The sequence below is a fragment of the Neolamprologus brichardi genome, chromosome 13 (genome assembly GCF_056152115.1).
Source record: "Neolamprologus brichardi isolate AB-2024 chromosome 13, ASM5615211v1, whole genome shotgun sequence".
Lineage (NCBI taxonomy): Eukaryota > Metazoa > Chordata > Actinopteri > Cichliformes > Cichlidae > Neolamprologus > Neolamprologus brichardi.
Genome location: NC_142116.1, coordinates 32,117,501 through 32,133,401, shown reverse-complemented (window position 1 = coordinate 32,133,401; position 15,901 = coordinate 32,117,501). Strand labels below are relative to the sequence as shown.

Below are 15,901 nucleotides of genomic sequence, written 5' to 3'. Positions count from 1 at the left end.
CATGGTCAAAACAAAGCATCCATAAAGAACAGCGAATGACACAGTCGAATTACTTGTTGGTACAAATTAAGCCAAAATGCAGATGATTGTGTGAAGAACATTGAGGTTTTCTATAGGGATGCACCGATACCGATACTGGTATCGGGTATCGGAGCCGATACTGTAAAATGTGTGTGTACTCATACTCGTAAAAGTTAACCGATACCATGAACCGATACCAACTTATTTCATTAATCAGAGGGTGGCTTGTCATTTCTGTTGTAGTTTTTTAGATTGGCCACTAGGGGGACATCCCGCGCTAAACAGGCACAGGGTTAGGCGAGTCAGACTGGCAGCTCCAGATAAAAAAGAGAAACTGGAGGCTGCTGTAGCTAGGCTAAACAAAATGTCAGCAGTGTGGAACAGCCAACTTTAACTCAGGTTTTGGAAAAGCGAAGAAAAATGTCAAGAGAAAATCCACGGGCAGTTAAAATAACAGAGGCTCGACTCATTTTATCGCTCTGGATGACCAGCCAATGCCGGTCGTGGAATAGGATTGCATCGTCTTCTCAGCATACTCGAGCCGCCCACACATCAGGGAGATAATGGTGCCAAAACTTTCTGAAGAGGTAAAGACAAGCAGTGTGTGCGATGTCAGTCCTTGGTTTAACGGCGCAGTGGACTGATGATCCACGGGCAGATGAGTTCGTTCGTCAATGCCAAATACTTTCGTTATTTTGTTTGTTTGTTTACAATATGGACACTCTGCAATAATTTAAAAGTAAATTTTATTCTCAAACCTAATTTGTATTTATTTTATTCCAAACAGAAGTGTTTATTTATTATTCTGAAAGCTCGAGACAGTGCCAATAGTTCAGTGATATTTTGTTAAATTACAATGTGGAGACTCTGCAATAATTTTACAGAAGTGCTTATTTTTCACTTGAAATTTTTTTGTGGTCATTTTTATTAAGATTTTATTTTTTATCGGCAGGAAATATAATAAAATCTGTCTTCCATTTAATTTTATGTGTGTGTGTGTGTGTGTGGTAGAAGTATCGTTTTTGTACTCTGTATCGGCAAGTACTCAGATCCAAGTATCGGTATCGTATCAGTTTGAAAAAATTGGTATCGTTGCATCCCTAGTTTTGTATATAACTTTTTTTTTATTTATTTTTTTTTTTTTTATTTTTTTGCCTGTCCCATTTGGTTCTTTAGCCGTCAGAATTGTTGTCTGAAGACCAACAAGGAGACCCAATGGATTTATTTTGCCAAATGGATCATCGTGGCATTGCCGTATTGGTCCATTTGATCGACCTTTGTTTTTATTATTTATTTTATTTTATTTTCAGTTGTTACAGACGGGACAGACATGAGTGAGGGATAGGAAAGGGAGAAAGAAAGAGGAAGGAAAAGAAAAACAGAAGGGGAGAGGGACAGTGAGAAAGGGGGGAAAAAAAAATATCTCCGGGATCACCTGTTGAGAGAAAAAGAAAAGAAAACAAGCAAAAAAACCCCAAAACAAAGCAACATACTATACACAACACCATCGCATTAATCTAGCTAAGTGTAAACAGCAGTAAATACTAAATATTGAATGTTGTTGTGCAGCACGCAGGACAGACAGCGCACAATGTGCTTTGAAGTAGCAGCCAAGAAAGGTGTGATTTAAGTCTACAAACAGTGAACACCTGTGTGCACACCTGTGTGGATCGGCGCGCTTGTATTCAAATGGTTTCCCCATGTAATGGTCTGCAAGAGGATGTAGAGAGCCATAGCCCCGCCCCCCAGGGCATGAAGCAGGCATGGAGGAGATCCAGGCCCCAGACATCCAGAGGTCCCAGAGTGCAAGAGCCCAAGGAGGACCACCGGAGGGGCATCCGTGCCACCTTCAAGGGAAGGGCTGAGGATCCCCAGGCGAGGGGTCACCCAGTAGCCACCGGGCAGAAACTAGAGGGGGCTGCACCAGCGTGCCCGCCGGCTCCGCCGGCAGCCAGCTGTGCCAGAGTGAACCGAGCCGCAGGCACAGAGGCCCGAGGGCCCTCCGCGCCCCAGAAGAGGCCTGACTGAGCAGCAGGCGCCAGGCCCCGCCAAGTAGCCTCCGGGAGTGAGCTGGTACATGACCTGAGCGCCCAGCCCCGGACACCAAGAACCAACAATGCACCGACCCCTGAGGGCATCAGTCACCGGCAGGGAGTGTGGTGAGGGGAGATAGGCCTCCACACTTGGAGGGCCTGGGAGTTCCCAGAGAGGTGGAGTCTAAGACCCGACCTGACATATAGACACAGACAAACAGGCACACACAGACACAGACATGCATTCCCACCCTCATGCACACATATACAAACACTCAGCACTCACCCAACGTAGGAATAAACGTAAATGGACATGTACACACAATCACACTCCCCAAACATACTCTATACCCCGGGTCCAGGTATCCTCGCCCCCAGAGGGGGAAACGGCACCCAGACCCAAGAGATGTTACCCTTCCCTCCGGGGTGGAGGCTAGCAGACCGCCCCAGGCTCCGCAGCAGCAGGGAGGCAGTTTTGTATATAACTTCCATGTAATCAGTTTCTCACATCATTATGGATTCTGGCACATCTTCCTGTTGCCGTGGTGGCCGTGTCGACAGCCTCACTGTTCCACTTTGATGGATCCTGACTGGGCCATTGCAACACCTTCATTCTTTTCAGCTGCTCTGGGATCATTTCATTTTGCTTGAGTGCAGTTTTGGCCAAGTTTAGGCTGTCAGACCTCAAAACCATAAAGACCATACACTTTCTATAGGTTGGAGCTCTGGAGACTGGCTAGGCCGCCATTTACCATGAATTATACGATATATTCCATTTGTGAATCGTTGCACCAACAGCTGCCGCCGTGTCACCAGCTTCTTGCTGATGATCTTGTCCATTCCAGTCTTATGTGGGTCTACATGACAAGCTTTGACAGCTCTTCGTCCTTGCCCATGGTGATGGAGAGGTTGGGATGGAGGAAAATGCTTCTGTGGACAGGTGTGCTTTATACGTATAATGAGATCCAAAGAAGCCATGCTTGGTTAGTCTTCATCAAACTGTACTGTGAGGAACTTTGAACGCACTAAGATGTAGCCTCTGCAGTTCTTGCAGTTTCTCTGAGCGTTGTGTGACCTCGGGGTGACCTTGGTTGGTATGTATATCCTGGGAGGATTTCCATTTGTGCACGATCACTCTCACTGCTGAATGAGGGACTTTTATTTGTTCTGGAAATCGTGTTGTGTCCATGTTGGGCAGCACTAAGATTATTTCTGTGGTCTTTCCTTTTTAGCATACCAGAAAACTGCCAAACGGCTTTTACACAGGTGGTCCCAGTGTACATGTCACGTACTGGTTTCTTCTGAACAGTTAGTCGAGTGCAGTGATCAGCAGGACCTTATGTCACCTGGTAACAAGCTGCTTGTTAAACAATGATCATTATCACAGTGTTAGTGTGTCCTTAGTGTCTGATGTGTTTAATATAAACAGCCGTACACTCACAGAAATGATGTTGTAATTTACAGGAAAAGATTTTGTTCTTAACATCACTTATTTCTACAAATGTGACGTACTGGGATTTCATTTGGACTTCCAGTCCGAGAAGAGAAGAAAACCTTAGCTTGCAATGGTGTGGTGAAACTTTTTACAAACACACTAAAAAACAGACTAGACAGAGGTAGTTAAAAACAAACAAAATGTAAACACATACAAGCTATTATACTACAACACTGGGTAAAGAACAGGTCAGTCCTGAGTGGACAAATAGGAGAAAATACTGAGGAGTTAGAAAAGTCAAAATGTGGATAAGCAACGTGAAGCAAAGTGCAACATTTAGCATCGACATGAAGCATGTGAACATGTGCGTGTAACACTGCAGCAACAAATACAGGCCCATCATCATCATCATCATCATCATGTCGTCTCCACTGAAGTTTCAGCTCACATGAAAAAGCAAAACATACGACTAAACAATCAGACACTTCCGGAGAAAGACAAACGTATAAATAACGTAAAACACAAACCAAAAATCTAATTTGAGTTTGATTTTGTTCCTTTTATTATTTGCAGAGCTGCTGTTTATTTGTGGTTATATTTTGCCCGGTGTTTCCTGCCTCAGTGTGGTTACACATAGATACCGTTTGCTCTTGGAAAACACGGTTATAAGAGATATAATTCTTTGATTTCTTCAATTGAATCTTAGGTTTTCATGGCGAAGAAATGGGAAGTTTTTCAATATTGGGAAAGATCCCAGGGTGACGATGCGAAAACGCTCGGGAACCCTGGAGATCGGCTTCCGCAGCGGAGGTCGGCCGGAGGACTATGAGGGAGAATACCAGTGTTTTGCCACCAATGACTTCGGAGTTTCTCTGTCCAACAAAATCCTGCTCCGGGTCTCCAGTAAGATCACAGAACACACTCATTCATTCATCTGTGATATGCAGAACACACCCCTTGAAACTGTGGAGTAGTAAGTGGATTCATGGATGGATGACACATATCTGTCTGCACCAACAGCTCAGTGCTAAATGTGTTTCTTATATTTTCAACTAATAGCTGAATGCTGTTGTTCATCTTTCCCCCAATCCTGCAGAGGCTCCTCTGTGGCCTAAGGAGGTGCTGGAGCCAGTATCTGTGACTGAAGGCTCCGCACTGGTTCTACCTTGCAACCCCCCACCAGGTCTGCCTCCTCCGTTCACCTTCTGGATGGACAGCAGTGAGTTTCAAACCCCAAATCACCAAACCCACTTCTTTTTCGTAGCATGTGGTATCTGTCTCCTCGCTGTTAGAGAGACACTTGTAGGAATCAGAACCCAGACTGGCTTCACCTATCAGTCATTCATTCTTAGGGATAACCTGATTGTTTTGTTAAAGTTCTTCAGTACAGCTACCTTGATGTATGAGGTGCATTTTAATAAAGTGATGTTTTTTGTGATTCCCGGCGCCTCGTGCTGCGCTGGTCCTTAGGCTGCGTCTGCACAAGTTCATGCCACTGTTAGCTGACAGAGCAGGCCTCATTAGCTGTTTTACAGCCAGAGGCAAGAAGCTATTTAGTTGAACAATACCAATTTTTATTCAGTCCAGTCTATAATTCTCTATGTTAACCTGAAACTGAAATATCGACGGGACATTTGTCCTGCTTGAAAACTGACATTGCTGTAAATGGCTGTTAACCTGAACTGACCTGTTCACCATAAAGTGACACAAACACAGTCATAAACAAACAACAGGAAGCCAGAGCGGTTTGTCGTACAGCCCAGGCACACCGATGCATCATTAGGATTGCTGGCTGCTGATTGGTCCTGGGGCTCTGTGTTAACAGTCAGAGGGGTTATGTCACCCATCGCACACTTACAATGGGGGATGCTTCGCCTTGACATCTGTGTGAGTGTACTGGTCTGTAGTGACTGTACAATAACACATCAGCATCCCACAGAGCAGACAGGTCTGGCCCGATTGTGGTTTGGTGTATGTGGCCCAGGCTCATAGAAAACAGCTCTGGCCCAGACCAGCATCAAGCTGGCACTTCTGACTGTGAGTGTACACTTTATCCAAAACCTAGTGAGGGTTTACTCACGTTTACCACCGGGTGGCTGTAGCTCAGGAGGTAGAGCAGGTCATCTAGTGATCGGACGGTTAGTGGTTCGATCCCTGGCTCCTCCAGTCTGCCTGTCAAGAGTGTGAATGTAGTTAGAAAGCAGTCAGTTTAGAGAAAGTGTGTGAATGTGGCATGTTGTATAGAGCACTTTGAGTAATCCAGGAGAGTAGAAGTGCTATGTAAGAATCAGTCCATTTACTGTCTGAACAGAGTTTCGTCATGTTACTTTTGCACTATTATGTTCCGGCACATGTTGTTATTACATGGCTTGATTAAGGCACACATTAGGCTGACATCTGGGCCCAGAGTTGAAACTGTTCTGGGCCAGCACAGGACCAGCAGTGTGTCTGCAACTGGCCATGTGCTGGCTCGTGTGTGGGCCACCTCTGGCAAACCAAGTCTGGGCCACCAAAGGGCCGTCGTTCTTTGCACTATGTGGGCCATGTGTAAGCACGTTGTGTGGGGCAGATCTGGGCCATACCGATTTTGCTTCAGCTGATGTTGATTTGAGTTATATGTGAAAATAGAAGCAGCAAACTGTCTCCAGTAGCCCTGAAGAGATTGTTACTTCTCCGTTTGTAGGTTGACATTTTGGCTTTTCCAGAGATCACTTATGTGTCATGGTAATACTTCAAGCAGCTATATATGGATGACACAACAAAGCATATAATGCCAAGCAGAGTCCATGCAACAACGAAAATATTGGGTGCAAATATTGGACCTAACAAAAAATTGTTGGAAAGATAACTTTGTTTTAGTTGAGAAATGTAGTCGACCTCTAGATCAAACATAGACATACTTGCGGCAAATATAGAAGCGGTCTGTATTTGTTTTATTAGTCCCAGCTGCTCGGATGACATGGCCCCTCTTTGCATTCTTTCACTGCAAGAGGAAATCTTGCATAGGCATTAAAAAATGGAAGGAAGGCACTTTGACTCAACCAGATTTAAAAATAAAGACATGTCTGTTTAATGACCTGGAAGGACCACTTTACAGCCAAAAAAACGTTTTACATCTTTTCAGGTACACGCTGAGCTGCCCAGATCCAATCTAGCATTGACCGTTATTGAACTTGCAGCTGATATATGAAATCCTAAACTTGTCGATGTGGTTTCATTCCTTCTCTCTTATTCTTCATTTCTGTCTGTTCTTGTGATCTGGAGATATGAGTCCAATCCCTCAGGATAAACGAGTGTCCATGGGTCTTAATGGAGACCTCTACTTCTCCAATGTTTTGGCCCAAGATGCAAACACAGACTACAGCTGCAAAGCTCGCTTTCTGTTCACACACACCATCCAGGAGAAGAACCCATACAAACTCAAAGTTCAGACCAGTAAGTATGCAACACACACACACACACACACACACACACACACACACACACACACACTCACACACACACGCACACACACACACACACACAAACTAATTACCAGTTAGATCCTGAAGCAGTCAGTTGCCAAAGTGATTATTGCTGTTGTGTTGTTAGAGCTGCTGTTTCCTGCTAAACTCTTATCTGCTTTGTCTGTTTTGAACACATACACTACTTTAACCCAAGTAGAGTAAGACCCCATCTATCTATCTAGAGAGGATGTTATGACATGACATGCACGAAACCATAACCTTTGTGATGATTTCCTAATGCTGCCTCTGAAAGACCAGATTGTGAAATGTTGGATCGTTCTTCCAACAGTTTGTTTGAACATTGTTACACTGAACATTGTTACACTGAACATTGTTTCACTGAACATTGTTACATTGAACAATGTTATATTGTTACACTGAACATTGTTACACTGAACATTGTTACACTGAACATTGTTACACTGAACATTGTTACATTGAACAATGTTACATTGTTACACTGAACATTGTTACACTGAACATTGTTACACTGAACATTGTTACATTGAACAATGTTACATTGTTACACTGAACATTGTTACACTGAACATTGTTACATTGAACATTGTTACATTGAACAATGTTACATTGTTACACTGAACATTGTTACACTGAACATTGTTACACTGAACATTGTTACATTGAACAATGTTACATTGTTACACTGAACATTGTTACACTGAACATTGTTACATTGAACATTGTTGTCAGGTTGTGTGAAAGTGTTTTTATGCAGATTGATGTGCCACTGTGTGTGCCTCTTGTTTCTAGAGGAGCCATACAATGACACATCTTACAATGCCTCTGAGCCCCACGGTGGTGAGTTTCCTCTTCCTATCAGGACAGCTCGGTTTCCTGTTCACCTCCTAAGGGTGTAACCTGGTGCTAACCTTCTGACTCACTGAAGCTCAGTCTAACCTCCTAACTGCTCTTTACATGTGTAGAAGTGGGTTAGTTTCATACTGAATGATACGTTTGGGTTGCTTTATTGTGTTTCTCTTAATGTTGGCTGTTTTTTAACTATTTTAATAATGATGTAAAGACAATAACAAGCTACAACCTAACTACCTACAGCTAAAGCAAATAACACCTATTATCCCATAGTGCTGAATGCCAAAATCTAGGATATAGATTTTGAGCTAGATTTTAGTTGTTTGTTGTAGTCAGTGTATCGGCTGTAAGAGTAATATGAAGCGTAAAGACTTTGGTGACTACGAAGACCCACATGGATCAGAAACACAGAGGGTTGTATGACTGAGAGGAAGGCCAAACCCTGATGTGGCAGTATAGAGCACAATGTGTAGCAGCTTGCAGATGACAATGCTTCTAACATTTCAGTAGTATGTACCATAGAAATAGAAGGTGGCAATAGAGGCTCAGTGAGCAGATCTTCCATCACATTCCTGTGTCTGCTTTGAGCCCACCTCCTGTGTTCCTTGCAGTTTGCCACTCATTTAGTCAAAAATAGGTATGATGCATATATTTAGTGATGGGGAGGGGGAAGCTGCTTGTAAAATACACTGCTGCACATTGAGCCTGGTTAACAATGTATGCATTTCTTCAGTACTTGACAATGACTGTGTCTGAAATTTGAGAATGGAGTGCTTTGATTGGCCAGTGGCAGCCCAGTGTTTGGGTGGCTTTAGATGGACGGGTTGCTGATTGCCTCAGTTTCAAATCCACTAATGTAAACAAGAGACAGTTTTTAAACTAAGTTTGTAATTAATCACTTTTGAAAGACCTTCTCACCTGGAGAGTAGATAGGTGCTGGAATATGGTGGCAGTGTGTTCTTAGTAATGGTACATGGGATGCTCTCCTTAACCAGAAACATCAATGAAGGTAATGACCAATAGACTAAAAACTCACACTCCTGAGATGGGAACATTGGAGCTGGTAACTGAGGAATGCTTTGAGAAAGACGTGTGGCTGTGGAGATCTTTGTGTTCCATTAGTTGTGAGCTTCAAGTGGGCCGACTGTTCGGTACCACACAGCTCTCGGTTTGGCCCTTTGACTCTGTCTAAGCATGGAAACCAGAAATGAAGTAAGGCTGCAGAATTCCTTTAAAAAGTCAAAGGTGTGGTGGGCAGGCTGTTCTATCAGGACTTTAGATGAGTTTAGACTGGCGAGTGGTAAGACAACCTTACTGAACCTCCTGATGAACCATCGATAAATTCCCCCAAAATGCCACAGCTGCTTCTGAGTTGTGTGACTTGCCTTCACCTGCCCTTTCTCAGTGATGAACACCTGAAAGAACACTGACTGAACCTTTTTCTTCTGTACAGTATAGTTTCTACTCTAATAGTCTTTAGAGTACCAGAGTACCAAACATTCAATTCAATTCAATTTTATTTATAGCGCCAAATCACAACAACAGTCGCCTCAAGTCGCCTGCTTTATATTGTACAGTAGATCATACAATAATAGGTACAGAGAAAAACCCAACAATCATATGACCCCCTATGAGCAGCACTTTGGCGACAGTGGGAAGGAAAAACTCCCTTTTAACAGGAAGAAACCTCCAGCAGAACCAGGCTCAGGGAGGGGCGGGGCCATCTGCTGTGATTGGTTGGGGTGAGAGAAGGAAGACAGGCTAAAGACATGCTGTGGAAGAGAGACAGAGATTAATAACAGATATGATCCAATGCAGAGAGGTCTGTTAACACATAGTGAGTGAGAAAGGTGACTGGAAAGGAAAAACTCAATGCATCATGGGAATCCCCGGCAGCCTACGTCTATTGCAGCATAACTAAGGGAGGATTCAGGGTCACCTGGTCCAGCCCTAACTATATGCTTTAGCAAAAAGGAAAGTTTGAAGCCTAATCTTGAAAGTAGAGATAGTGTCTGTCTCCCGAATCCAAACTGGAAGCTGGTTCCACAGAAGAGGGGCCTGAAAACTGAAGGCTCTGCCTCCCATTCTACTTTTAAATACTCTAGGAACAACAAGTAGGCCTGCAGAGCGAGAGCGAAGTGCTCTAATAGGGTGATATGGTACTACAAGGTCATTAAGATAAGATGGGGCCTGATTATTTAAGACCTTGTATGTGAGCAGCAGGATTTTGAATTCTGGATTTAACAGGAAGCCAAAACAGGAGAAATCTGCTCTCTCTTTCTAGTCCCTGTCAGGACTCTTGCTGCAGCATTTTGGATTAGCTGAAGGTTTTTCAGGGAGTTTTTAGGACTTCCTGATAATAATGAATTACAGTCGTCCAGCCTGGAAGTAATAAATGCATGAACTAGTTTTTCAGCGTCACTCTGAGACAGGATATTTCTAACTTTAGAGATGTTGCACAAATGGAAGAAAGCAGTTAATATGTGCGTTGAAGGACATGTCCTGGTCAAAAATGACTCCAAGGTTCCTCACAGTGTTACTGGAGGCCAAGGTAATGCCATGCAGAGTAAGAATCTGGTTAGATACCATATTTCTAAGATTTTCAGGGCCGAGTAATAATAATGGATTGCATTTATATAGCGTTTTTCGGGACCCCTCAAAGCGCTTTACAATTCCACTATTCATTCACTCTCACATTCACGCACTGGTGAAGGCAAGTTACAGGTGTAGCCACAGCTGCCCTGGGGCAGACTGACAGAAGCGAGGCTGCCATATTGCGCCATCGGCCCCTCTGGCCAACACCAGTAGGCGGTAGGTGAAGTGTCTTGCCCAAGGACACAACGACCGAGACTGTCCGAGCCGGGGCTCGAACCGGCAACCTTCCGACTACAAGATGAACACCCAACTCTTGAGCCACGATCGCCCCAGTGCAATAACCTCAGTTTGACCCATTCACACACTGAATTAAGAAGCAGAAAGTTAGCGGCCATCCAGGTCTTTATGTCTTTAAGACATTCCTGCAGTTTAACTCATTGGTGTGTGTTATCTGGCTTCATGGACAGATAGAGCTGGGTGTCATCTGCATAGCAGTGTAAATGTATGCTATGTCTTCTAATGATGCTGCCTAGGGGAAGCATGTATAATGTAAACAGAATTGGTCCTAGCACTGAACCCTGTGGAACTCCATAATTAACCTCAGTGTGTGAAGAGGACTCTCCATTTACATGCACAAACTGGAGTCTATTCGATAGATATGATACAAACCACTGCAGCACAGTACCTGTAATACCTACAGCATGTTCTAATCGCTCTAATAGGATATTATGGTCGACAGTATCGAATGCTGCACTGAGGTCTAGAAGGACAAGCACAGAGATGAGTCCACTGTCAGAGGCCATAAGAAGATCATTTGTAACCTTCACTAAAGCTGTTTCTGTGCTGTGATGAACTCTGAAACCTGACTGAAACTCTTCAAATAAACCATTCCTCTGCAGATGATCTGTTAGCTGTTTGACAACTACTCTTTCAAGGATTTTTGATATGAAAGGAAGGTTGGAGATTGGCCTATAATTAGCTAAGACTGCTGGGTCTAGAGATGCTTTTTGAGTAAAGGTTTAACTGCAGCCACCTTGAAGGCCTGTGGTACATAGCCGATTATTAGAGATAGGTTGATCATATATAAGATCGAAGAATTAATCAATGGCAGGACTTCTTTGAGCAGTTTTGTAGGAATGGGGTCTAAAAGACACGTTGATGGTTTGGAGGAAGTCATACTTGTAGTAAACATGACTATAGTGGTTTGAAAACATGAGAATATCATCCAAGTAGACAAAGATTAAGCAATTAAGGAAGTTCCCAAAGCACATTATTTACCAACGCCTGGAAGACAACCAGAGCATTGGTAAGTCCAAGTGGTGTGACAGGGTAGATGCCCCAAGTGAGTATAGAAGGTAGTCTTCCACTCGTCGCAATCGTAGATGTTTCGGAAAAGATCGTGGCTCTTTGCAGAAGAAGTTAAAAGGGAGAAGATAACAGATGTAAAGGTTGTTTGTTTTTAACAGTTCAAACCTCTAAAGTTAATGCAAGAAATCCAGCTCCAGGGACTAGGACGAGGGTGGGATGATGTCAGCAGCTAATGAATGGTGGGTGTATTTTTCCATTGGCTCGTGGTCTGATTTGGTGAGACTGTATAGGCAGCTTAGGGGCAGAGATCGGGCACCAGGTAAGGATGTCAATAACACAATTGTATGGTTGCTGGGAGGCAGCGAGAGCCAATCGTGATGTTCGGTCAGGATGGAAGACAAATGTGGACCCTCTAAACCGATTTGTAAGACAACAGCTTCTCCTGGAGGAAACATAGACTGCAGACCAAAGTCATCACAACTCTTGCAGCCAAATGCAGGACACTGAAGTAAAAGTTTAACAGGTACAGAAGAAAAACACGTAATATCCGTAATACAAAGAAGTATTTTCTGAATGGAGTTGGCAGAGGGACAGGCAGATAATTCACTCAGATGAAAGTTCAGGTGGATTTCCTGAATTATCCATGGATGTCCGGTTAACTTGGACTAATAGGACATCCAAGTTAGTCCAGTGTAGGCAAAACGTGGTACATGTGGAAGCCACAGTAAGTACAATGAGCTGGCATCGAGGGAGGGATTTCTACAGCCTTAAGTAGCAGGAAGGGAATGACCAGCTGCACACAGCTGTGTTATTATAAGAGGAAGAGAGGGAGACAGACAGTGGTGCGTTCACACAGCTGGACTCCCAAAGGGTGGTAGAAATGATGCCATCCTTTTTGGGCAGATAGTCGTAATGTGTGAGATGGAGGAACATGATCCTTTATTTTTCTGGTTGATAAATATGAATGACATGACATTTAAACTCCAAAGTGTGTGTAGTATTTGACCATGTGTTATCAACATTTTTGTAAACAATTATGAATATCGAGTTATGGAATATAGAAGATGTTTGACTGCACATTACTGGCTGGGACACCGGTTGAAACCTAACGTGTGTGTGCTGGCAGCACATTATTAAAGGATCACACATAAACATAGAGTAACACACAAACTACCCTTAATTCAAGAATGTACACAGAGACTCTCTGTATTCATTATGCAGACAGTGAAAGAACAGGATTTGGGAAGATGGGATATGTCCCTGAGGGATGGAGCAACAGACTTCAATCACATGATGAATATTGAGCATCACACTGCTGGCTGAGAGTGAGGTTTGCTATGCTTGTGTTATAGCAGCAGAGACTAAACATGCACTCAGAGGTGTCTGAGGCTGGTCCTGCCACCTTCATCAGCTCAGTGATGGGTCTGGATTCGTCTCATTCTCAGCAGCTCCTTTGTAGACACTCACACTTTAATCCGTTATAGATCTGCATCGCAAAGTCAGCTGCAGGCAAATCAGTTTCACATAAGCCTGGATTCTGCAGCTGGATTGGATCAAAGCTTTTTAGTCTAAACTGGTTACCTCAATGATTTAGAGGAGAAAAATACATGAAAGGTAAAAATGTTTCATACATTATATGTGGGATGATTATTTATTTTTGCTTCAAAGGTGCTAACATAATATCCAATGCCATCATGTGCAGTTTCACGTGAAGCCAAAAACACTCTGGAGACCAAAGTGTGAATAAAAGGCCACAAACAAAAATAACGTGTGGCTAAGTTTGATCTAAGCTTTTGCCATCCGTGTTCCCTTGGTTAACTTAAACAAACAGTTTTTTTCTTAATCAGATTATTTTATTTATTTCAAAATAAGCCAGAGAGTGTTGGACCTCAGTGACTGCACAGAGCCTGCCAGGATGCACAATAACAGTCCTGGTTGATTCAAAAACAGAGGCTGTGTAATGGAGAAAGTGAGTCATGCTGCAAAGAGAAATGAATGTTTTCTTTGTGCGCATTAATCCGTCCTCGTGTCACATCTGCAGACCGTAAAGTAGCAGAGTCCACGCCGACCTTCCTCTCACCATCAGGAAGTGAGAGCTCCAAAATGGTGCTGCGAGATGAGCAGCTGCTGCTGGAGTGTATCGCTGCTGGCCTGTGAGTCACACACACACGTACTGCGTAATGATAAGATTTATACTTGTTTGAAAAGTGAATAGTGGCACATGAACCTGAATGTTGAGGTCTTGTCGTTCCTCCCGTTGCTTTCTCCTCCAGTCCAACACCCATCATCAAGTGGTTTAAGAAAGGTGGGGAGCTGCCGGGGCAGAAGGTCAAGTTTGAGAACTTCAACAAGACCCTGAAGATCGTTAGTGTGTCAGAGGAGGACGCTGGCGAGTATGTGTGCATGGCCAACAATCATTTAGGCACCATACGCCACTCCATCTTTGTTCAAGTTAAAGGTGAGTAGGCTGTGCTGGCTCTGTGTTTCTTGAATGTGTAACTGGTGCTAACATGTTGGCCTTGTGCCCAACAGCGGCTCCTTACTGGTTACACAAGCCATCAGACCAGGTGCTAGCCCCAGAAGAGAATGGACGCCTGGTATGCCGGGCCAATGGCAACCCTAAACCTCGCATTGAGTGGCTCGTCAATGGGCAGCCTATAGAGAGTACGGTTCTTATTAATTATTGTTACAGAACATCAGCCTTGTTTTTTATGAATAAACCGGAGCACAATTGTAATGTACTCACTGAAAATGCTGCATAAACATCAGTATATACGACAGCTACCAACAGTCTTCTCTTTGTCTTCCTGTCTGAACCCCCCTCCGCCCGACTGCAGGCTCTCCCACCAACCCAAACAGGCAGGTCCATGGAGACACCATCATGTTTCACTCTGTGCAGATTGGAAGCAGCGCCGTGTACCAGTGCAACGCCTCCAACGAGCATGGCTATTTGTTAGCCAACGCCTTTGTCAACGTTCTTGGTGAGACACAGAAGCTTGATTTCCAAAGGGAAACAGCAGTGAGCCTGTTAGCTCTGCACATCCAGAGTGTGCTGTAGCTCACTGGCTTCAGGACTGGTTTTAAAAACCTTTTTAAACCTTATCCAGACGTGACCACAGTGGTTACACTGCCAGGTCAAAGTTTGGACTAGTTTGTTTTGTTCTTTGTAGATTTTAATCAAAGTTCTTGTGACTGGAGCAGGCAGCACTTTGTGCAGGAGGACAGATGATGACCAAATTAGTGTTTGGAAAACACACCTGTGTTGTGTTGCTTGTTACTACTATTTATAATGATATAATCATTGCTGTGTCGCCAGATTTAACATGTAAGCTTAGAAGTTACCCAGACATGTGGTGACCCCTGTTGATCGAGTCCTTAGTTTAGTTTGCCAGCACACAGACAGTGTTACTCTTCACCTTTATCTGGTTTGGAGTCATAGTCTCCACCTGGACTGGATGCCAGTGTTCTCATTCATCATAAAGTACCACTGACAGTCAGTAGCTGGTACTTTTATTTGCATCTTGGAAAAAGGTGAAATATACTCATACATATTATTGAGGAGGTTTAAATGTTGCTCCTAATGACTCCTCACGAGCCCATTTCCTCCTGCACTTCTTATCTTGACATAGCAAGAAAAATGAGTCATGAGAGATTGCCTAATTAAAGATGTATTACAAAGTAATACATGTGTTATTGTCAGTCTACCTCTCTGACCTGTGTGATGTTTGTGTGATGTATGTATGGTTGGCAGGGTTGGTGTGCCTGCATCAACCAGCCTGCTGTAGCCCATATGTGCCTTAGGGATTAATGACGTATTGTGGTTCTGAGAGACGACATGAAATCACTGACATTTTGTCTAAAGATAACAAAAACAACAGGATCAGTTACATCTCTCTGATCTTCTGCCCAGGTTTAGCTGCTACTATAAACATACTGAGAGTTATAGGAACGAGTGCTTGTTGAGAAGGAGCCAGCTGACCTTCACACTGGACTTATGCTTGAAGCGTGATGGTTGTTGGATACCTTATCATGCACTGCAGCACAGTGTTAGCTCACACAGAAACCTGCTGTAAAAAAAGAGTTTTTCTAAAATAACCATAATTGTGTCTGTTTGATGAAATGCTGGTAAGTGTGTGTAAGGATGAAGCCTGGTGACGATGCACTGTAATCCT

General features: G+C 43.5%; 1 protein-coding gene across 18 annotated transcripts in view; it reads left to right on the top strand.

The window, feature by feature from the left end:
* nfasca (neurofascin homolog (chicken) a) overlaps nucleotides 1-15,901 on the top strand; it is a 130,896-nt gene that overhangs the window by 72,309 nt on the left and 42,686 nt on the right. For 15 of the 18 annotated variants that reach the window (XR_437475.3, XR_437473.3, XR_437476.3 and 12 more), the window contains 8 exons: nucleotides 4,196-4,392; nucleotides 4,586-4,708; nucleotides 6,754-6,924; nucleotides 7,767-7,814; nucleotides 13,771-13,882; nucleotides 14,003-14,187; nucleotides 14,262-14,393; nucleotides 14,567-14,710. Coding sequence is in view for 13 of the 18 variants with exons in the window: in XM_006805336.2 (XP_006805399.1) it covers nucleotides 4,196-4,392; nucleotides 4,586-4,708; nucleotides 6,754-6,924; nucleotides 7,767-7,814; nucleotides 13,771-13,882; nucleotides 14,003-14,187; nucleotides 14,262-14,393; nucleotides 14,567-14,710 (1,112 nt within the window). In the remaining 5 variants the exon portion in view is untranslated. The remainder of the gene's footprint in view (nucleotides 1-4,195; nucleotides 4,393-4,585; nucleotides 4,709-6,753; nucleotides 6,925-7,766; nucleotides 7,815-13,770; nucleotides 13,883-14,002; nucleotides 14,188-14,261; nucleotides 14,394-14,566; nucleotides 14,711-15,901) is intronic. The other 3 variants (XM_006805346.3, XM_035914144.2, XM_006805340.3) reach the window with 1 other exon arrangement.